The sequence below is a fragment of the Silurus meridionalis genome, chromosome 3 (assembly GCF_014805685.1).
Source record: "Silurus meridionalis isolate SWU-2019-XX chromosome 3, ASM1480568v1, whole genome shotgun sequence".
In the NCBI taxonomy this organism is placed as follows: Eukaryota; Metazoa; Chordata; class Actinopteri; order Siluriformes; family Siluridae; genus Silurus; species Silurus meridionalis.
Window position 1 is genome coordinate 10798088 of NC_060886.1, and position 24189 is coordinate 10822276.

General features: G+C 38.3%; 1 protein-coding gene across 3 annotated transcripts in view; it reads left to right on the forward strand.

The window, feature by feature from the left end:
• nalcn (sodium leak channel, non-selective) overlaps positions 1-24189 on the forward strand; it is a 96050-nt gene that overhangs the window by 50795 nt on the left and 21066 nt on the right. For all 3 annotated transcript variants that reach the window (XM_046844541.1, XM_046844543.1, XM_046844542.1), the window contains 3 exons: positions 19816-19952; positions 21694-21835; positions 22127-22200. In XM_046844541.1, coding sequence (XP_046700497.1) covers positions 19816-19952; positions 21694-21835; positions 22127-22200 — 353 coding nt within the window. The remainder of the gene's footprint in view (positions 1-19815; positions 19953-21693; positions 21836-22126; positions 22201-24189) is intronic.

The following is a 24189-nucleotide window of genomic DNA, read 5'->3' on the forward strand; positions in this document are numbered from 1 at the left end:
AGACAGAGGGAGTCATCGATGTAATCATGACTTAGAACAGAGATATTCCTGATTACCTGATCATCATCATCTTTTCTCTGCTTGTGTTCTATATAGTGGATGTTCAGCCTGGATTTATTTATTAGGTAACAAAATGTTAAATTTGTTTTGTACTGATATATTAATATAATGTGAAGTCTACTAACCAGCGTGACAGTAAAACAGCTAGCAGTGACGACTACTTTTTGTTTTAGTACATGTCAGAGCCAATGCTTCTTTTCTTTCACTTGAGTAAAACAGTGTAGTCAGTACTTCAACTTTTACCAGAGTATTTTAAAACATGAGTATCTGTACTTCTACTTAAGTAAAGTATGTACATTTTTGCCATCTCTGCACTATGAATGGTCAATTTGTAGGAAGAAATGATCCCCATCTTACCTGATAGATGTGTTTATAGACCACTGCTCATCATTAGAATATTTCATTTCATATCATAATTTCAAAAGAATATCCCTGTCACGATTTGAGGAAGATATTGATGTCTGGTCTTATAAAATTTCCATGATTTCCCATATTATACTTCTAGTCCTTATGTAATTAGCAAGATCATATACGTTTTTTTTGTTCTTTAGTCTGCCAAGGCCCACAGAACAGGCGATTATAGACAGTCCATCTTACTAGCATCCACTGTCTTTTTCTAAGTTCAAAAAGGTCAAGGTCTTTATTGATTTTAAAGTGTTAAATGAAGTCAAGTATTGATCATTCTCACGCTTGGTTTCAATCTAATCACCCTGATCAAACATGATCTCAGCAGCACAACAACGTTTGAGAGTCTTAGAATCCAGCTACCAAAACCAATGTACCGTTTATTAGTGAAAACAATATATAGCTTGGTTCTACTCTTTACTAGCTACAGGATATCTGGGTGTGAAGAAACTCCACCAATCCTTCAGTACTGATGATGTTATGAGACCATTTATAGTCATTAAAAATATTGCTCTGTCATACACTAAGTCAGAGTCTTCATAACTGGTGCCTATGCTCATTCCTTTACGTACCAAGTCACATCTAGCTTAGTCTTTATTACAGATTTATTCTCATCCCTAATATTACTGCAATTTGTCATCATAGACTCATTTAATTTAATTCCTCTTTTAGCATTACTCTGATGTCTGAAATTTTATGTCTAAGCACACAAGACCATATTCAGAGTATCGCAAAAGGTAGGTAAGTGTTTATGTGGGGAAGTTACCAACATTCAGTGATGAACTATGTTTGGGCTTATGTCAATTTTTTGAGCATGCTATTCAGCATCTCCAGTTGACCTCCCTGTAGTTTATGCCTCCAAGGCTGGCCTATTTTTTCTTGAGTAGAAGCATCATAGATGGGGTTTTCAGTAACCATTAACCAGTAATCAGTAAACCTCTAGACCATGGGTCTTCAACCACAGGTCCACGGTCCTCTAGGGGGTCAATGGCATTACTGCAGGGGGTTAAATCAATTTAAATCAAATTAAATCAATTCAAATCAAATTTTATTTGTCACATACACATACATACAGAGTACGCTTGAAGTAAAATGCTTTATACGACTGTCCAACATTTCAGCATACAAAAGGAATAGAATTTAAGGATAAAAAATAAAGTAGATAAATAAAAAGTATAAACGATAAAAGATATATGAAAATATATGTGTGTATGTGTATATATATATATATATATATATATATATATATATATATATATATATATATATATATACATATTTTCTGTTTAAAAAAGTAAACATGGGTAAAAACATCTGATAAAATATTTTATAACAAAAAAATATTATAATTATTACATTCAAGTTCTATTATACTTACATTTGAAGTTTATGTAAATGTATAATTGTCCGCTTGAGAGTAAAATCAAACGATAAGTTCTATTAAAATGTAAGCTGAAGTTCATGTTAATGCATTATAGTTCACCTGCTAATAAACGGAAAATGTATGAAACTTTTAAAATAAACGAACTGTGAACAACTTAATAAATTGTGATTTTTAATAGCAAAATATATGTTTGTTATAATGCATCTTTTTGAAAGATTTGAAAATATATGAAAATATACAGACAACATAGTTCTAATTGTCTTGACATAATATAACTAGCGTGATATGATTGGTTTCTATTAATATCAGTGGCTATGCTTGGCACATTTTGTGTCAGGGGTCCCTTCCCCATGTCTTAATCGCCTAAGGGGTCCTTGAACTGAAAAGCATTGAAGACCCCTGCTCTTGTGCATTATCTTGTGTTATGTTATCTTTAACATAATTTTTGATTTCATTTTTTTTTTTTTTTTTTTTATGTTATATTTTCCTGCACTTATATGTTTTAAATTTCCAATACCTTTGTTTCTCATATAATGAGACAGCTTTAAGTCCATGACAGGTTAGAATAGCACTTAAGACACATCTGTTGTAAGCAAATTACAACCCATGCGTGGCGATTACTCTCTAAACATCACAAAAATCTCATGTCTGACTACCACATGCACATAACTCATCTCTGAACAAAGAGTATAGTGTATTATGTAGGCTCCTAATTTAACTCACAAATCTGGTGACAAACATTATAAAAACTGATTTAGTTGGCTGTTAGTGTGGGACTTATTAACTGTTGGTAAAGAATAAATGAAATAGGTTGCGGTAGCAGATGTTAGATTTTGTTCAGGACAAAAACAATGTCAGTAAATATGTCTATAAGTAATAAGTGGAATAATAAGAGCATGAGAAAGCTCTTGCAACAAGCAGATTTCACAAAGTACCTTGAAGCAAATAGTCTTTGAAGGATAGTACACCTCTATTGTGTATAGTTTTGAATGTCTTCTGAAATAAATGTTAGTAAGCTTGGGTGTTTCAGACACAGCAGGTTAGACTGGGTGTCATATCCCTGCAGGTTTGAATGAAATAAAAGATGCATTCATCTATAGAGATCTTACCAAATCAACACACTGTGGAGTCTCGCTTTCTTTATTTTCAGTACTCGCTGCACAGGCAACTTTAAGTCATCAATTCATTAGCGTTGGAAAATATAACCTGAATGGGCTCCTTGGTTACAGGTGCTGAGATATTGGCAGTGTTCAGTGTGTGAATGCTAATAAGACTCAAATGGAAACTGCAAATGAACTTTCACTGTCATGGCCAAAGAAACTGTGGGAAATGCCTTTTGAATTATGGCTCTGGCATCAGCATCGAGACATGTCCAGATCAGTTCTCAGTCCGTCGCAGCTGAAGGATCTGCTTTTTTACCTGTTATATTTGAGGTGATTCCAGCCCAGATGGGGAGGCAAACCTAAAATAGCCTGCTAGATTTTGATTGCTTTTCAAGTATATCAGGAAAAAGGAGAGCTTTCGTAAAAAGTTGTTTCTAAAGCAATTCAAAGACTGACCTTGACTCTAGTAAAGACTAGTTCATTCTGATGTGGAACAAATAAAGATGAAATGGGTTTTGTCCTTTTCTATCTCACTGTTGATTTGAAGGCTGTGAGGCAGCTCCTGGGTTTTTTTTTGAAGGTTGTTTTGTAGCTCTCACTGAGCAGATTGCTGTCCCCTGTGATAATGTCATCAGTAATTGCTTTTGAAGGGTTTTGCCCCCCCCACACACACACTCTTTCTGGCATGAAGCTTTTGCAGTTACTAACAAAAAGTACGGTCATAACATTTTTTTGAAGATACTATGTTTTATGTCATATAGCAAAGTTGTCACAACAATAATCATCTGATTAATCTATAATCATTTTCTGATAATAAATTAGCTGTGGTTAAGTTCATTTATAGCACTCTTCATCAAAAGGACATGCAGTGTACATGTATGATATGTTGCATATGAGGATGCTGTATTATAATAGTAATTTATTTTTTAAATAGTGCATTGTTTCTCTATTTCACAATACCCTTGTTATAAAAATGCCCACCACTCCCACAGTTATTCTGTCAGGATTTTGCCAAGAGACATAGACAACATTTCCCACAAGCCACTGCACTGTCACATTTCATTTCACATGACTCTACACCTGATTCATGTTTACTGATCATTTACTGAGACATACCTCACTATTCACAGCACCCCTTGTTTCTTATTTGTATTTTAATGGTTGTTGTAATTTATGCTCCACATTTCATTTTAATGTCTTTGTTTCTCTTTCGAACAATTTTGGTTTTTGTTTTATTGTGTTAATTTTTGTACATTTGCACATACACGCAATAATCTGAACTTGCATTTGCTTCTCGATTCTTATCATGATGCATTCTTTGAAGAGTGTAACAGTGCTGAGCCACTTCCTCACGTTTAAAATATCTTTCATGAAGAACATTTCAAGCTATATTCTTCATACTTGTAAGCTGCCATCATCTTTTGATTCAAAATACAAATCCACTGATTGCAGTATTTTTGTGCTGATTTGCATGTTGATTGGAGCCATTTATGTTTTTGCATTTTCTGTGGATCTGTCCAAAATTCTGGTTGTTTTCTTAAGAATGAATGGTCGAATGTTTGTTAGATACCAATGTTACCAGAAACTGTAACTTATTCGATTACAGACGGAATCCAAGTAGGGGTTAAACAGCTTACTTCCTGTTTGAAAAATTTAAATATTAAGGGTGTTTGAGTCATACAAATAAGTGAGTTCGTGGAAAGCTGAGGCATCATTGTTGATGCCAATGGCGTCACGTTTTTCTCTTTTTTTAAGGTCTGTCTATGGCCTTATCAACCTGGTTTTGAGATTAAATACCATGAACATTCCTAAGTGTCTTTAAAAGTACATTTATAGTGCCTTTCTTTCCGAGAAACATATATATATATATATATATATATATATATATATATATATATATATATATATATATATATACAGTGGAACCCGGTTATCTCGACCTCGGTTATCTCGACAACCCTATTAAGTCGACGTTTTTGAAGTGGAACCGCCAAATTCTCGCTTTTTCTAAGCATTTTTTATCGGTTATGTCAACTTTTTTATGTCGCCGAACCCTAATATCTCGAGCACAAGAGGGAAAAAATTTTGCCATTTAACGTCGGTTATCTCGTTGCAGCCGCAGAAGAACTCGCGGAAGTGGCGGAAAAATCAAGCCTTACAGCTGCTTCAGGTGTTGTATTGTATACTGGTGAATCTCTGCTGTTAGTTAGTGCTAGTGTCCGTAGTGTTAGTAGGGGCGCGGTGCAGCTTTGTGAAGAAAAGAGCAGCCGTTGAGAGAGAGCCGGTGGGAAGACACGTACTGGGAAACGCATGAGCGATAACAACGACCGCCGTGAACCAACATATACCAACAATAACGGACAGTGAGAGTGTGGAAGTTTAAATAGGAGCTGGTGATGATGATAAACGAGCACCATATGTGAGAAAGCGGCCGAGAAAGCACCTGCCACGCTGAAGGGGGCCGAAGGGGGCGTGGCAGGTGGATTCCTGACAGATAAACATGTACTGTATGTATTTTTATAGCATGCCTTCATCAAACAAATCGCGGCAACGCTGTTGTGTAAAAACCCTTCAAAACACGTGCATGCACATTCTCATTTATTAACGCACATCATGTACATAAAGAAATTTCAAGCACGTTAATATACTGCTGCCATTTTGATTTTCGTTTATCTCGATCATCGGTTATCTCGATGCTTTTTGGCGACCCCCTAGGACATCGACATAACCGGGTTCCACTGTATATATATATATATATATATATATATATATAAATGTATAAATGTATATATATATATATATATATATATATATATATATATATATATATATATATATATATATATATATATATATAAATTTACCTTAATAGTCTACAGTGAATTTCTAAAGCCTACAGGAAAAATAAAACGTTTTTCATACTTTAAGCAGCATAAATCTAAGGGCTGTGAGGCATGTATGAATAGAATTGCCCATGTTCTCTCTCTCCTAGCTCTTGTTATCAGTGAAAGCCATCAAATATGACAGAACTTAGAGGAGACAATATCGTTTCAATTTGATTGATAGTAGAATTGTTTAGCTAGGCTGTTACAGGTTTGTTTGTTGTGAATGGTTCATGTGGATTCTTCAAATAGGATTGACATTTCCATTTCAGTAGAATGGTCGATTGCAGCAGAGGACAAGCAGCATATAGAAGGCATTGGCATTCTTATACATGCCACTTTTATTTTTAAGAAAACAGTGTTTTTGAAGGTGCCAGATATTGTACATCCACTTGTACCTGTTCTTAAATGATGCTAAAACGCTTACTATAGCACAATTCAGCTCATGCTCCTTGTCAACCGTTCTATTTCTCTTTTTCTGACCTTCCCCTTTCATGAATCCCATGAGAATCACTGTTGAGCCATGTGTACATGTGTAACATTCATAGATCCCTTCACAGATGGAGTTGCTCAAATACCAGCCGGGTCTCCATGGAGCGACAGAAACAAAACGTCCCAGCTATTCCTCACAGTTTAGATATGTTTGTGTTCAAAATGAACCAATTATTTTGAGCCATATTGCTCTAAGGATGGCTAAGAGGCATTCCAAATATTCACTGTTTCTCTAATCTGGCACTTTTTTGCAGCTTTGTATCAGTTTGGAAGCTTATATGACCCACATATTGCTAATAACTTTTTCTGCATCTCTCAAAGGAGCACCTACAGCTGTTGCATTAGGATAAGTGTAGATGCTGCAGTCTTAGGAATTTGAGTTGAGGGAACTTTATTAAAGGTATTGTGGCAAACAAATATATATATATATATATATATATATATATATATATATATATATATATATATATATATATATATAAATATATATGTATATATACATATATACATACATACATACATACATATATACATATTGGGGACACCTACCCTTTTTCTCCAAACTGTTGCCACAAAGCTGGAGGCACAAAACTGTATAGTCTTTGGATGCGTTATACATACTTGAACTTGAACATGGCAATGCCCCTGTGCACAAAGCGAGCTTAATGAATACCATGCTCAATGACCCTACTGGGAGAAATTGGGACTGAGCATGGAATGCAATACCCAAAAAGCAAATGCCATACTTGTGTGTCTGCAAACTTTTGGCAATATAGTGTATTTTTCCCAGGAGGGACAGAGCTGATATTGGTAATTGTTGAGTTTTGCATGTTCCCACAGTGTCCTTGTGGGTTTCCTCTGTGATCTCCAGTTTTCTCCCACATCCCAAAAAAGGCATAGGCAGATTGGCTCAGCAAAATGTGAGAAAGTGTGTGTGTGTGTGTGTGTGTGTGTGTGTGTGTGTGTGTGTTTCGTGCCCAGTGTCCCTGGTATACGCAAGCTTCGAATCCACTGTGACTCTGGCCTTGAAGATGAATGAATGAATAATAAATCATTTCTAGGAGCGATATATTTTATGTAATATTAGCCTTAGTCTTCTCCAGGTTCTCGCATCATGAAGATTTGTGGTAATGCGGTAAACCTGGAAGCAATTTGGCCTGTTGTTCATATGAACATCATTAATATTATTCACATAAATGGGTACAGTAGCAGTATTTGTTATTATATCTGTTATCCATGGAGCTTTGGAGCTGTATACCAGCTTTGCTCAGATTTCCTTGAATATGTGCGACAGTCTTTTGGACTTATCCAAGAGTATAGGTTTGCTATGAATAAATAACTAAAAATAAATAAATAATAATAAAATAATAATAATAATAATAATAGGTAAATATAAACCCATTTAGTTCGCAGCATTATAAATGTTTACCTTATGGAGCTTCATTTGGGTGATAACATTCATCATTATTTGTGAACCGTAATGCATGTTGGCATGGAAATGACTTGCATCTGTCAGTCTGGACAGCTGATTTGTCTTAATTCGAAACCTATTTCAAAGCCATGGACACAAATGACAAAAAGCGTCTGTGACCTAGTCTCCAACTGATGGATTAGATATGGATCTGAATGCTTTCTTTCTGCCATATAGATATAGATAGCTTATAGATATGCATTTAGAAGCCTGATCCGAGAGCATCAATTTCATCAGAATGGTAGCAATTTTGTCAGCTTTTCGTAATCGTATTTATATCACATGCTCTTCAGTCGCCACTTTTCTTTATAGCATGCAAACTTTACACGGGGGAATAAAAAGAATAAGAACTATTCCAAGCAAAAAAAAAAAGGAACAAGGAAACAATAGAGGGCATAACGAGTTCCTAATCTCTGAAATGACCTGGTTTTTCTTTTTTTTTTTTTTTACCACAGTCTCATAATTTTGATTTTATTTCTAAGCTGGCGTGGCCGGCACCTGCACACACGCGCAGAACGATCATTCGCAATTAAAGGCGACAGGATAAGCGGAGTCAAAGCTAATGAATACCTGGTGTGTTCCACATGTCACAGATCAGCCTCTGATAACAGGAAGTGTTTAATGAGCTTCCTGTTAGGCTCTGTCAGGACGTAAGTCAGCGTGCTCTGATGCTCTGACGCACTCATCATGCTGATTGGGATAATGCCTTTATTGTTTAGAATTAGTTTCTGGGAAATTTTAATGTTTTGTACAGACTGTGATAGTTGTGAGCAGTTGAAGGAGATGCCCAGGGGAACTTTGCAAATCTACTAGATCTATATGCACATCTATATGCTATATGTCATTTGGCAGGGCTTTTCCGGTTCTAAGCTGAAAGATATCCTGCAGACACCCAAGCTTCATCCTTGTCTGTTTTTTTAACTCCCTAGATCATTTTCTCTTTTTAAAGTGCTCCATGAGGTGTGTTCATTTGGCCGGTCATGGGCCGTTTCCCTTTCTGATTGGGAAGATTAATGGTGAAATAAGCTCAACAAATCATTACCTCCCTCTAGCTAAATGGCAGTGAAGAACAGCTTTCAAAGGTAGGGGGGAAATGTTTATCTTTTTCCTGACAGAAATCAAATGGGAGAGAGCTTCCCTCGGGATGGCTGCATGCAAGTGCATACGCACGCGCGTGTGTGTGTGGGGATCTCTGATATCAAAAGCCTCTACAGGCGGGCTGGGCCACATACTCTGGAACGGGCTGGGGCAGCTGTTGGTAGGAGAGAATATCAAAAGGCTGTGGGAAAAAAGGAACTGCAGTACATTCATTACAGCTCAATTTGCAGAGACTGTCTCACAAAGTGAAATCTCTCCAGGTGAATAATGAAGAAGACAATGTAGGACTCACTCTCTTAACGCCTGGCTTTCCCCGCCAACTAAATAATGAGCTCTCTTTTTCTCTCTGTCTTTTTTCCTTTTTTCCCTCGCTTCTGTGCGTGTGCGAGTGGGAGACTCTACAGAATGAGCAAGGTCTAAGATTAATATCCTGGTCAGTGCAGGTTGTGGCAGAAAATTTTCTTTCTATCATTCAGCCCACCTCTCTTAATTTGTGCCTCTATTCTTTTCCAGTCTCTGTCATCCTTCATTTTGTTTCCATGCCGAGTGTAAAACGATCAACCGTTCATCTGTGCATGCCATTAATATTAGGATCACAACCAATCCCTTTGACTCAGCAAGATCAAACTGAGGGAAATCTCAAACTTCAGAAAAGGTCATGATGATCCTCCGTGTTTGTTGTTTGTTATGCGTTTGCACCTAACCACACTGCCATCTAGTGCAGAGCACACACTGGCGTATCTGTTTGATTTATCTCTATACAAATACACACACGCGCACACACAGGATAAACCTCCGAAGAGCACCGCTGTTTTACCGCCTACGTGCACATGCGCACACGTGCACACACACACACACACACACACACACACACACACACACACACACAAACACACACATAGGAGTCGGCTGGCTGTGTGAGGCACGTACCCCTTAGTTCTCCCTGGTAACAGAGCTGTCCATCAGCATGCTGCTCAGAGCGCACGTTTATTTGTCTGGCCTCACGTAGCCTGAGCCAAGCTTCAAATCCTCCTGCTTCTCCGACACACCGAGATTGATCCAGATGTCTGCCGCCCCAGACAGTGTATTTGTTCCCGTCTCACCTATTACCTTGACCCACTTCTCTTCTTGCAACTCTTATTATGTTTAGTATGTTCTCATAAAAAAAAAAAAAAAAAAAGGTTTGTTTGACTGGACAAACCCTCCCGATCGTGACATTCCTGCTCAACCCACATTTTGTTTTACCAAAGGGAATATAGCTAGCAGACATGAACGTCGCACCGCACACACATGGGCTTCAATGTCACCTTGCGCTTTGCCCACAGGACTCAGGGAAGGAACAGTGGGCATGCTCCGTCACTCCCACCCAACTGAGCAACCTGGCAGCCGGCCCCATGGGTGCCACAGGTGCACCTCTAAGTGGTCTGGGAGTTTATAGCCTATGCAGTGCTGCCATGCTTCATTAGAGGGGAGATGAGAGGGGAAAAATGATCCCCTCTTTTCTTTGTGCTCCTTATGGAATGTCGCCAAGTCTGGAGAGAGAGAGAGAGAGAGAGAGAGAGAGAGAGAGAGAGAGAGGGCGATGCATGTTTATCGGCAAGACAGACCTGTGCAGATTTCATGTCAGAGCAAGGTTAAATAGAGATGTCATATAGCGGCTATAGAACTAAAACAACTATTCATTATGTGTATACACATACAATGTCGTTCTAGTTTGTTGAGCATGATTTACATAACCATCACCAATCAACTGACACACAACTGATTCTTTAGAGTTTATCCAGAATAGTTAGAAGAAGAAAAAAAGAACAATCCACTGAGCAACAGGTTTGCTGTCCCACTGACTGGTTTGATTTGACAGGAATGCAGTAGTAACTGTCTCACTAAATAACCACTCTTTACAAGCGTTGTGAACAGAAAAACATCTCAGAATTTTTTACATGCAAAAGCCTTAAGGTTGATGGGCTACAGCAGCAGATAACACTTATTATTAAGTTTAATTTCCGTTTAAAGTTTTTTAAGTACTGAAAAAAAATGGATGCACCAAACTTTTGATCAGCAAACTTTTTTTTTTCAGCCATTTTCAGTCTTAGTGCTGTTTTTAAAAAAGATGAAAAAGTTTGTCACAGGAAAAACAGTTGCCAAGTTTTTCTTTTGTTTTACACAAATACATTTTCTGCACTAATCTTTTCGACATTAAATAAACTAGTCTTTTTTTTTCTTTTGACCCAAAATACTAAGTTGCAAGTTCCACAGGGTTTCATTCAACTCACGCATCACTAATATGTGTAGACAGCCAAAGGCCTAACCATGAACCCCTGCTTTAGTTTGTCCTCTATTACTTTAAGGAGTGTCAATGTGAAACAGGAAAATGTATGATGCACTTTGTTTTAGATACAATACCAAAGAAACATCTTTGAGTATCGGCTGATATATGATCCTGATTAGACACTCTATTTTTTAATAATTTGACTGAGGTGGAAGCAGAGTAATCATTTCTAATTTTGCTTATAGAGAAGACAGAGAAACTTTTGCAGAAAAAAAAAAAAATTCAGCTGCCAAAGCACATCGAGCCTGAGAAACATCAATACAGACATCTGGAAACACTTGTTTTACTGTTGCGAGCAACACAGACGCTAATGCACTCCTGGTTTTGTAAGGTGGAGAAAATGTATGCACAAAACTGGCCACTGCTAATCATCCAAGCTTTAGTAAATCGGAGGAAATGTGTAATCACACATTTTGCATTGACTCTCTGCTTTTGGCGTGACGAGAGAGATGTTTGAGTGAACAGTACTATTAGGCTTGTTCTCCAGATTTAATGTGTCATAATTAAAACTAAAACAGCGAACAAAAAGCTTAGCACATCTGGTCCTCATTGTGCTTGGTTTATTATTAAAAAAGGTTTCTGCCATTACAATTAGCCATAGAGATCAGTGAGTTTATAAAAGATGGTAAAAATAATTATAATTTTTAATGTGAAAAAACGTTATAGCTGCTACTAGGTGCTCTGAAATCCATGTCTTTCAGGAGCACATCTGGAGCTGTTTATGCGTGTGTTTACAGGTTATGTTAACGGATGCCTACTGTATTTTGTTTAGTCTATACTGTGTTGTGTGGTCTTTTTCTTTCCATTTTTCTCTCTTTCTGCACCCCACAACAGTTCTTTTAATCCAAACTGATACAGTCTGTAGCGTCTTATTTTCTGAACTCGATGTCCCATGTGAAGACAATGTTGTTGGCTTGCATCGAACAAAGAAAACAAGTAATTATTGAAATCCTTGGAATAGGGTTTAGAATTATCTGACACATTGAAAAAAGCTGGAAGGAAAAACAGTCAACAATAGAATTCAAGCCTAAGCTTAGTAATGAAAAAGTAACAGCATTTCTACACAAACAGTATGAGTGGACTGAACAGTTAAATTCCAACAAGAAAGACGCTTGTTAGTGAGGTTAATCAAGACAAAAGCTTGATTGACTGATGAGTCCACCTTGAGCCTATTTCAAATAGTATAAGATTGGAACTGCATGAAGTGAATCAGCTGTCTGAGGCATACAAGTATCTACTGTACAAGTATCTGGTGGCAGTGTTATGATCTTGCGGTTGCTTCAGATGGACAGGTCTAGGCTCAGCAAGTAAAACAATGAAATGAAGTCAGCTGAGGACTTGAATGTACTGAATCACCAGGTTCTTCCAGCAATGGCCTTTTTTTTCTTCCAGAGTGCCAAGATTCATCCCGCTCAGATTGTGAGTGGGTTCAGAGAGCATGAGGAATCATTTTCACACATGAATTGACCACCACAGTGCCCTGATCTTAACCCAGTGGTGGGCGGTCAGGGCCAGCAAAACCTTCTCTGCTGGCCTAAACACTCTCAGAAGCACTGACCTACATTTACAACCTAAAGTCTAATATTTGTTCCATTAAATTGTGTTAATTTATTCCCAACCGTTTATTCTCTTTATTTCGTAGTGTTTCTCTTGGCTGCACTGCTTCCAGTACGTGTATGTGGATGTTAGATTTTTTGTCTAATCAGATTTCAGCCTCTATGTGCTGCCATGTCAATCTAATCTGCTCAGAGCCTGCAAAGTCTGTCCTGCTGGCTCTTTGGCCATAGAGAATATTAGGAACGGGTCTGTTTTTTTAACCAATCAGATTTCATATTCGCTAGCTGGCCCTAATAGAAGATCTTGAGTGGCCTGCTATAGAGCTCTGTCTGAACTTGGCAACTGCTATAGACAGGGATGGGCAGTATTTATGAAACATTTATTTCAAATGTAAAATTAGATTTTGTCATTTGTATTTGAGGAAAATGGCTTCATATTTTGTGTCAAAATACTTTAGTGTGCTTTAATAGAAATCATAATAACATCATAAAATTCGGCCTCTGATTGGTGCCTACTCAGTAGTTTGCCCAAACTTGTTAACATCAAAACATAAAATTTATCCATATGGAAGAAGCTGGTAAAGGTAAGAAACTTGCAGGCTGCCAGCTTTTATATTGATCATTTAATAATTGTTTAAATGCTAAAATGTTTGATTTCAACTTCCAAATAGGTGTCCAGTGATTAATAAATAAATATTAGATTGTTGAATATTGTACATTAACTGACATAGCTGTTTAGTAGGCTCATGATTTTGCAAACCACTGCATGAATGACTGCCTGACATAATATATTATTATATTTATGATTAACAATTAAATGATTAATTAGTTAGAAACTAGTTGCTGTAAATACAGGTGCCATCAGTCGTCTTCTTAATAATGACTTGTTTGTCATTGAGTCAGTGTTGCTGATGTAAAGTAGGTCCTTCGTTACCAAACACCAAGTAACTAAATTAGGATACAATTATAAGTCATTCACAAACTCTTGAACATTAAAATGTCATCATCTGAGTCATCTGAGTCATTGACATTAAAATGTCAATGACTTTAAAACTGACCTTCATCTTGGAGATTACGGGGTATAAATGTGAATATTTGATCTGTTAACTGGTTGCATGTCAGATTTATTGTGTGACTCGGCCTGAGAAAAGCTGTTGCTATCAAACATTGTTTACTTAATCATCTGAGTCGGTGTAATGGTGAAGGAACAGATCAAACAGGCCAATTGACAAAAGGATTGTGAAAAAATTTCATGTTCCCTTGTAAAAGTATTTTTTTGTATTTTTAAAATACAGTGGTTTATTTTGATACATGGTGTCATTGCTGTATTTTGTAGTTTATTTTGATACACTTAAAGTTAAGGTATTTGGTATTTTATTTAAAAATACATTTTAACGCATCTTTGCCCAACCCTGACTATAGAACTCTATTGAAAATCTTTGGAATGAATTATAACACTGACGGCACCCCCGGCTTTTTCAGCATACATCATTACCTGGTTTACAAACGCCCTAAGATCTTCCCAGATGAGTGGTTATTATAACAGCAAATACGGATTAAATGTGGAATGGGATGTTCAAAATGCACATATGAATCTTATGGGCAGGTATTAACAAACTTTTATCTTTATGGTGTATGCCTAATGAGAAAAGAGATTTTTTTATTTCTTTACTTATACCTGGCTTTAGAGACTATAACTCTTTCAGCAGCAATGCACCCAGTATAGGATTGTGTTTTTTACATTCTTTATTATTGTTGCTAGTGAACGGTAGTGCTGTGTGGTATAGATTCGGAGGATGAATTCATGGAGGATTAATTGAACTCCACCACACAGGATCCATAATGGCCATTTTTATGGGGGAAAAAAAACACAAAGTGATTGATCATTAATAAAATCATAGTGTTCCTGAGGTGGACGACCTGAAGAGTACCATAACATTCGGTTCACCCGAGCCTGAAATTGGAAAGAATGTGTGAAAAGGAATGAATGGATCACACTAATATGTCTGAAAGCTGTCACGTAAATTGCAGCCTGTTAGCTTTTGTTGCGCTGATTTATGAGAAACGCAAAATCAAATAAATCATTGTAAAGAGGAGAAACAATGCACTGTTCTTGCATATAGCTCCCTTTTGTTAACCTACCCGACCTTGTGTTAATGCAAAAAAACGAGCTCTCCATAGTAGACCATTTGCTTGTTTCAATTAGTATGCAAGCATCATGGCTGTTTTTCACTCAGTCCTGTAAATGTATTAATCATTGTACTGCAGGTCATTTTATATGTGGCCATGCAGTTTATTCTCTATAATTAAAGCCTAATGAGTCTTAATGAAAAAAACTATTTTTTCGTCTGTAAACTAACTGTTGTGACGAGATCATTCGTATGCTTACCGTCACTGTCACAACATTTTTGTGCTTCTCAACTCACTCAGCGGTAGAATTTGTTTCCTGGGTTTTTATTTCTTTCAGGCCTGGTAATAAAGGAATAAACAAGAGCTATGAATAAACAAGCAGGCAGAACTCAGCATAGCGGAGCCGTATGGGTTCTTCTTTTCAGCTGTTTGTATAAAGGATGTAAATAGTGGGAAGCATGTGTTCTCTCTGCAGTGGGCCATGTCTCGAGCAGGGTTGGGTGAGAGCTAATCAGAAGCTGCTGCTGAGCAGACCGTTCAGTTGCGGCGGTCCTGCCGAGCACAGAGCCATTGATTGGTACCTTGGGGACTGTCAAAAAGATTCTTATGTTCTTAAACAATCCAGTTATCTGGAAACAAATGTAGATTCGCTGTTGGTTTTTGTATCATAAGGAAATTCAACTTTGGCCCACTGCAAGCAAGGTGCTGGAAAAGATGACTATAGCATTTTTTAAAGTTGCTAACTAGCTGGGTAAGGTCATAGTAAAAGTTACAAAAATGAAAACCATTCAAGTCTCCAGATTTTGCAGTGGGTAGTGATCACTGGGAGGCCATATTTTTTGGCCTAGCCATTGGAATTGCTAGAGGAAAAAACATCCCTCCCAAATCAAAGACCATGGCGCAAATATCCTGTTGTTTCAGGTGTTGTGTTTAACTGTATTTTGTATTTCAGTGTGCATCTGTAGCACTCTTTAGGGTGTCTCTCTAGTGCTTCGATGTGTTGATGTCAGTGTGAGCGAAAACAGGGAGTGTTTTGCTAGCACTAAAAAAGAAACGGTTCCTTTATATTCTTTTGTCCTGGAGGATTTTCAGCTCCAAATAACAAACTCCCCAATGAGATGCTTTACAGAGCAGGTCAAAGCATGTCTCTTTCTTTCTCAACTCTAATGTCTAAGGGTCTGGTGTCACCTCTCTCTCTCTCTCTCTCTCTCTCTCTCTCTCTCTCTCTCCTCCCCCCTTTACCTAATGCAGAGTACAATTTCAATGCTATGGGTTGTTCTGTGCTCAACTAGTTATACACTGCAGCTATAGCAAATAGTGTATATACCTGGTTATACATCAGTTCCAGTTCTCTACTTTGATTGGTAGAATGATGTTGCAAAACTGCCTGTATTTCTTAAAACCACACTGGGAAGAAAGACAGAATGAGTATTTTATAAACACGCCCTTAACACGATTGTGCAAATCAATGCGAGCTAGCTGTTTTATAAAATTTTATAACCGCTATACAAAAACCATATCACACTAGCAATTGTGTGATTATATGTAAATCAATTTCACATTGCCTATATTACATTTGTGCAAAAAACTAATAAATGCACATTTTTTTAAAGTTATATATGCATTTACAGTATATAGTAGTGCAAGCAGGGCTCGCTGTACCAAGCCACTTGTATCTCCTTCTTCATGTTGCCTCTCCCTATATAAGAATTTTTTGGTGCTCATACAAAGCTAGAACCGTACCTTCCGTACCTCATCAGAAATGCATCAGCTTTATCTACGTACAGGCTTCCAGATGGACCATTCCTGCCTAGAAATATCAATGTTTTCTTCATAAACAATTAATTGATATAATTGAAGATTATCCCAGTTCCGCTTGCATATACACTTGGATTTCATGAGCTGCCTGGATTTTGGAACTATTATTTTGTTTTATTGTTGTCTCCCCTGATGTGTGGTGTGGGGGCTGATTATTTCAGCTTGACTTCATTCAGACTGCTGCTGCCATCTTTGGGCAGGATTTCAGAACAGCACTGTGTGCCTTTATAAGCAAACGGAATAGATTTAGAGCATGCCTTATAATTAGCATTGTTTTCGAAAGCACAGACCTGTGTGTGTATATAGTAAATACCTCCAGGTCTCATTCAGACTTATGTCTCCTCTCTCTTAGCAATAGGAAGATGAGTGAGTTTTTCTTGTACACAGCTCTAAGCACCGCTGTGCCGTTGTGGCATTATAAAACTACAGAAGGATAAAAGGTCACAGTGCTTCGAGGCCCACATTAATACAGAGAAATATATTGCACAGTAACCTGCAGCACTCTGTTTTATACACTGTCAGCACAGGGGAAGATAAAGAATGCTTACTGCAACAACCCGAATTCCGGAAGTTTTTAAAAAAATTTGAATAACCTGAAAACTAAAAGACTTTCAAATCACATGAGCCAATATTTTATTCACAATAGAATATAGAGAACATAACAAATTTTTACACTTTTATGCACAAAACGAGCTCATTTGAAATTTGATGCCTGCTACAGGTTTAAAAGAAGTTGGCAAAGGGGCAAGAACGGGCAGAAAAAGCCAGAAATGTTTTCATTATTTAGCTGGAAGAAAATCTAGCTAGCAAGTTAATTGACATCAGATCTGTAACATCATTACTTTTAAAAGAGATGTCTTAGAGAGGCAGAGTCTCTCAAAAGTAAAGATGTGCAGAGGCTCTCAAACTTGTGAAAGAGTGCGTAAAAAGATTGTGGAATACTTAAAAAACAATGTTCCTCAGCGTCAAATTGCAAAGGCTTTGCAAATTTCATCATCTACAGTACATCATTAAAAGATTCAGAGAGACTGGAGAAATCTCGGTGGGTAAGAGACGAGTCCGAAGACCTTTGTTGGATGCCCGTGGTCTTTGGGCCCTCAGACGACACTGCATCACTTATCAGCATGATTGTGTCATTGACATTACTAAATGGTCCCAGGAGAACTTTTAGAATCCACTGTCTCCAAACACAATCCTCCGTGCCACCTGCAGATGCTAACTAAAGCTCCATCATGCAAAAGGAAGTCATATGTGAACATGGTCCAGAAGTGCCGTCATGTCCTGTGGGCCAAGGCTCAATTAAAATGGACTGGTTCAAAGTGGAAAAGTTTTCTATAGTCAGGCAAGTCCAAATTTGACATTCTTGTTGGAAATCACAGATGTCCTCTGGCCTGCCTGCAGTCAAAATCTTTTATCTACAGTATAGAGGACATTTGGCGCATCATTAAACGAAAAATATGCCAAAGACGACCATGAACTCTTCAGCAGCTGGAAACATATATCAGGCAAGAATGGGACCAAATTCCAACAGCAAAACTTCAGAAACTCATAACCTCAATGCCCAGATGTCTTCAAACTGTGCCATGCCCCGTGCCAACTTTTTTCGAGACCTGTAGCAGGCATCAAATTTGAAATGAGCTCAATTTATGCATAAAAGTGTACAATTTCTCAGTTTGAACATTTGTTATGTTCTCTATGTTCTAATGTAAATAAAGTATTGGCTCATGTGCTTTGAAAGTCTTTTAGTTTTTATCTATTCAATTTAAAAAAAACGTCCCAACATTTCCAAAATTCGGGTGGTATGCAGAAATGCCTTCAGATGAGCCTTTTTTGTATATATTCCCGCACTTACAGCTAGAAACATCCCTGACTATGAGGGAATGTGTGGGTTTACTGTGGGAAAGTGTGGGCAGGGCAAACCCACACTAATTCCTCACAGACCCCTTGTGGCTTTGCCCATTCCAGCATCCCACAGCAGTCCCACAGAAGGTTTTCTGCAAACAATAGCAAGCCCACATGGGTCTTACCAGGGGGAACACTCTACATGTTTGCTGGGTAAAGCTAAAAATATTTAAATAATATGCTAATTTGCTATTATTGTTCTAGTTAAGGTACACAAACAAATAGTAGCATTGGTTATTTACAAAGTTCAAATGGTGGTTTCTCCATTTAACTACCTTGGCCATCCTCAAACAACCTTGTCTGCAAGTGGAACAGTATTTGTTTTCTCAAATTAGTGTCTGATTAGCATTGTACCACCTAGCAGGTGTAGGCTTCAGGTGCTTACAAACACTCATTTTAAAAAGATTGAACTCTGTATGGACAAACATTTTCTAGCCATATGTGGTTCTTCCCCAAACTGTTATCATAAAGTTGGAGCATAAAGTGTATAGGAAATCTTTGGATGCCTTAGCATTAATGTCCGCTTTACTTCAACTAGCAGACTCAAACATGTTCCAGCATGACACAGCCCCAATACACAAAAATCCTTGAGTGGCTTGTTATAGAGCTGTGACCTCAACCCTACTGAATACCATTAGGATGAATTGGAACACTGACTGCACCCCCAGTCCTCCTCACCCTACATCAGTACCAGACTTTAACAAATTACTTGTGGCTGAATGAGCTTAAAATCTAGTGGAACATTTTCCCAGAAGAGTGGTGCTTATTATTATCACCATAAAGTAGCTCAGTGGTAAGGGCTCTGGGTTGCTGATTGGAAGGAAGGTGTTCATGCCCTATTATTGCCAAGCTGCCAGTCTTGAGCCCTTTAGAAAGGAGCTGAACCCTCTGAGTTCCAGAGGCGCTGTAACAATGCTGACCCTGTGCTCAAGTCTCAACCTCTTACCTGTGCTGTAATGTACATGTGAAATGTATAAACATATACAATATATTATATATTATTAACAAATTAGAACAATAAATGAGGACTTGTGGCTGTATTGTGTGTCTGTGTAAAGCTTCAAACAAACAAGCTAAAATCTTTTTTTGTAAATTAAATAAGCAAATTTATAGTCATTTATATCTATAGAAACTGTATTGTTTCATTTGAAATGTTCCATAGTTTTTTGCATGCTTTCTCAATAGCTGAAGCAGAGTGAAGCAAATGCTGACACAAAAGAGAAGCTCCCCTTGCGCTTACGTATCTTTGAGAAGTTTCCCAACAGACCTCAGATGGTGAAGATCTCCAAGCTACCATCTGATTTCACCGTGCCCAGGATCAGGTATTTCTAGTCACAAAATTATCTTCTTTTCATATCACTTAATTTTGCTGTAATGCAGTTTTATTTGTTTATGGAGCTTTGAACAATAGCCATTGTCAAAAATCAGCTTTACAGAATTTGTGTGGATCCTGATGCCTGTTGAGTAAGATTGTGGTGCCACTGGCAACTCCCTGAGATGAAATGAGGAAAACGTATTGTGATGAGCAGTGAGCAAAATGTCAGGGAAATTCTGGACAAACAATACTGAAATAATGTTCACTAAGATGTTCATAAGCTTTATGAGCACAGCAGAAGTTACCAGGTACAAATCTACAGCTTTCAGGTGAGATTATCCCCTAAAGCAAGGGTTTGGGATGAAAACTATTTTTGGGAAGTGCACAATCTTTAGGGTTTCTTTGCAGGACCAGCCATAGCAGAAGAAAATTACTCACAAGTACAAAAAGCTTCAAGCTGAAGCAAGGATTCGGGGAGAATTAGACAGGGCTGGAGGTTATTTTGATTTTTATTTCTTGAGATCACATAGAAAATAAAAATAAATTTTGGGACTTTTAAAATAAGGTCAGATTTACCTTTTTTAATGAAGCATATGTCCAGACTACACAAAATGGAAATATACCAAATACTAAGCAGTGGTGGGCGAAGTACAAAAACCATGTAGTTGATTTAATGTAGAGATACAGCAGGTAAAATATTACTCCAGTGAAATTAAAAGTGCTCCCTTTAAACTTTCACTTGAGTAAAAGGGCAAAAATATTTGCCTTTAACATTTACACCCTTATCCAGAGCGATGTAAAAAGTGCTTTGAGTCCCTAGCAATGAATAAATCAACAATGGTTTGCTAGATTACAAACTCAATATACCATCAGCCTACATCTCAGAGAATTAAAAAAATAATAATTTCTTCATTTTCTGTAAATGTAGTTAAGTATCAGAATTTATTTCGGTTGTATCAGATTTATTATGGCTATAATGTTACCATTATCATTTTTCTGACAAGAATCTTTTCTTAATCAACTCAATTAACGTGAAAAGACTATAATGTTACTTTTAACACGCCAATCTATTAATAGAATGATATTAATGAGTCAAACACAAAAAAGAATCGAGCAAATGAGGCCACGGGTGTTGTGGAAAGTTAGAGTCAGGTTTTTCTTCTATCATTTATTATTCAAAAAATCTTCTGCTTGCTGTTGAACTGGTGCTGAACTGTATGTTGGTGATAAGTAGATACCACCAAGCGGCAATCAGAACATATTCAATACAGAGCGAGTGCTGTACTCTGATTGGTGTCTTGCTGTGTGTTTGACCAGTTAAGTTTTTATCTACTCATAAATAAATAGGAACGACTGATTTTGCAAAATGTAGTTGAGTCATTCGACTTACCTATAGTGAAGTTAAAGTGATAGTCTCCCCAAATCGAAATACTTCAATAAAGTTCAGATGTGTGAAAAAGCAGTACAGTGAAAAAGTAAGTACAGTAACGAATTACATTTATTTCAATTCATGTAAATGTCTCCAAGATTCTACTTTCCACTTGATTTTTCATAGGTTATAATTTGTAATGAAACGTGATGTATTACTTTATAAAATAATAATGAAGAATACTTTTTTAGTAGTGCTTGCAGTGTATGTTAAAGCTTACAAAGAACAGCCTAGAACTGAAATGTACGATTATTTAAGCGAACATCCTGTGGACTAGATCATGAATTGTTCATGCTCTGTATGTTTGTGTGTGCTTTAGGGAAAGCTTCATGAAACAGTTTATAGACCGGCAGCAACAGGACCCCAGCTGTTTGTTCCGTAGGCTCCCTTCTGCCTCCTCTTCCTCCTGTGACCATTCCAAGAGATCGGCCATTGAGGACAATAAATACATTGACCAGAAGGTAACGCAAATATTTTACATTCAGCTGCTCTCAATCACTCTGACTACTAGTGGGATGTGTCAGTTCATCAGCATAGAACTCATGAATTTGTGAATCCACATTAACCAGCGTTATACATCACTGTTCCGCTGTTTGCAGCAGAAGAGAAGCGTGACCTTGTTTGCAGATGTTTTCCAGCACAACAGCATAAATATTTGCCGACACCCGCATATGAATTGTACTTCATATTGATCTTTGTGTAATATGTCTCCTGTGTGTGGCTTACTGTCTAAATATATTTCTTTGCTTTAGCTGAGGAAATCAATATTCAGCATCCACGCTCGCAACCTCTTGGAAAAAGAAACAACTGTCAATAAAATCCTACGGTATGTTTGGGGAAAACCATTTGTTTGAGATACTGGACTTCTTTCCTTATATGGTACAAAGGCGAACTATTATTGAGTTATTTGTAAATCCCTTAAAGCTAGCCCTAATAAGCGAAAACTTTGTTTCAGAAACTGATGGCGATGTGGTATATGGTGCAATGTAATGTGGTGCTAAATCTAAATCAAAGTAAAGCAGAACCTGCACTCCTGGCCCAAAATGGCAAAATATGTAGCTTATAATGTTCCTTTTCAGGAATTCGAACACTTTGGGATCGCTTCCGCGTGTCCACGCTCTGAACCACGTGTGTAATCGGTCCAACGGAAAAGAACGTCGTCAACAGTGGGGTGACGTTATGACCAGGAAGCTATAAAAGCACCTGCCGTAGAGACGGCGTTCTTTCAAGACCTGCACACTGAGGTGACCAGTTCACGGAATAGACCTTTTCAGCCTCTTCAACGTCTCTCTCTACGCTAATGTAGTGAGGCTGAAGAAGTGTGGTTCTGGGACGGTGCCCTGGGTTGAAGAGAGGATGGCTGGCTTTCTCTCTCCGGGTGCTACATTGTCCCTCTGTGGACTACCTCGGCTCAAGTGGGCAAGGCTTACATGGCAGCGGGTCAAGCTGTTGGCTGCCTGCACACCATGGTCATGTTGCAGGCTTACCAGGACAACCCGCTGTGAGAGCGCCGCTCTCATAGTGCTGCTCGGTGGGCACAGCCCCAACACCAGCCCCAGCCTAGCACGAGTGGTAGGCATCATGAAAATGGTCCGTACGGACAACACATTGTCTCCTCCATCAACCACCAGGGGGGTCTGCACTCTCGCCTCCTTTACAAGCTGGCACGACAGATCTTCCTGTAGTCTCAAGGGAAGCTGCTTTCACTGAAAACACTAAACATTCCAGGGTGGTTGAAACAAGGAGCAGACGCCCTTTCGAGGCAAGGGCAGAGGCCTGGGGAATGGAGGCTCCACCCAGGAGTGGAGTAGCAAATATGTAGAAGATTTTACAGCCTACAAGTGGACCTGTTTGCTACGCAAGAGACGTCACACTGTCCCCTCTGGTTCTCCCTTACTCACCCAGCCCTCTTAGAAGCAGTACCATGGCGGTAATGCTCCTGGGAGTTCTGGAGAGAGTTTGCCAGGATGGAGTCCGTCTCCTCCCCGTAGCCCAGGCTGTGGCCCTTGAGGGGGCACAGCTCTTAGCCACAGGTATTCGGCTGAGTTCACAGAGACCATTCTCCAATCCAGAACTCCCTTCACAAGTAGGTTGTATGTCGCAAAGTTGCACCTGTTCAATACATAGAGAGGAGGTCAGTTAACTGACCGGTGCTGGAATTTCTTCAAGAACAGTTTGCCAAAGGGTTGTCTCCTTCCACCTTAAAGGTTTATGTGTCCGCTACTGCGGCTTATCATGCTCTGCTTGATACTCTGGCAGTATTGGACACTCGTTCACAAAGCGTTGTTGTCTCTAGGTAACATATGTAACCCTGGTTCTCTGAAGGAATGTGACCCTGTGTCTCAAGGCCACACTCCCTGCATCCCTGCGAGGACTTCCTTCACTTTCGAAGCTAGCTTCTTTTATATGCTTTTATAGCTTTCTGGTTGTGACGTCACCCTGCCGGTGACGCCGTGCTTTCCGTTGGATTACACATGTGGTTCGGAGCGTGGACATGCGGAAGCGTTCCCAAAGCGTTGTTGATGCAGCATCTCGTTCCCTCAGAGACCCCGGGTTACATACGTAACCTAGAGAAGGTCCTAACAAAAATCATTGGTTTAAAATGAACAAGCATAAAACAAATCCACTATTTGACATCTCATTGTCAGGACTATGTACAGGGGGTATATTTCCAATGTCACTGAACTTCAGCGTACGTGTTTGTTTGACCATCTGACTCACATCCATAGTAATAAAAAAAATTATGTAAAGGGTACAATTTACCGCACTCTTTGTATTTTGTCTGCTGTCTTCTTTTTTGCTTGTTGCTGGTTCC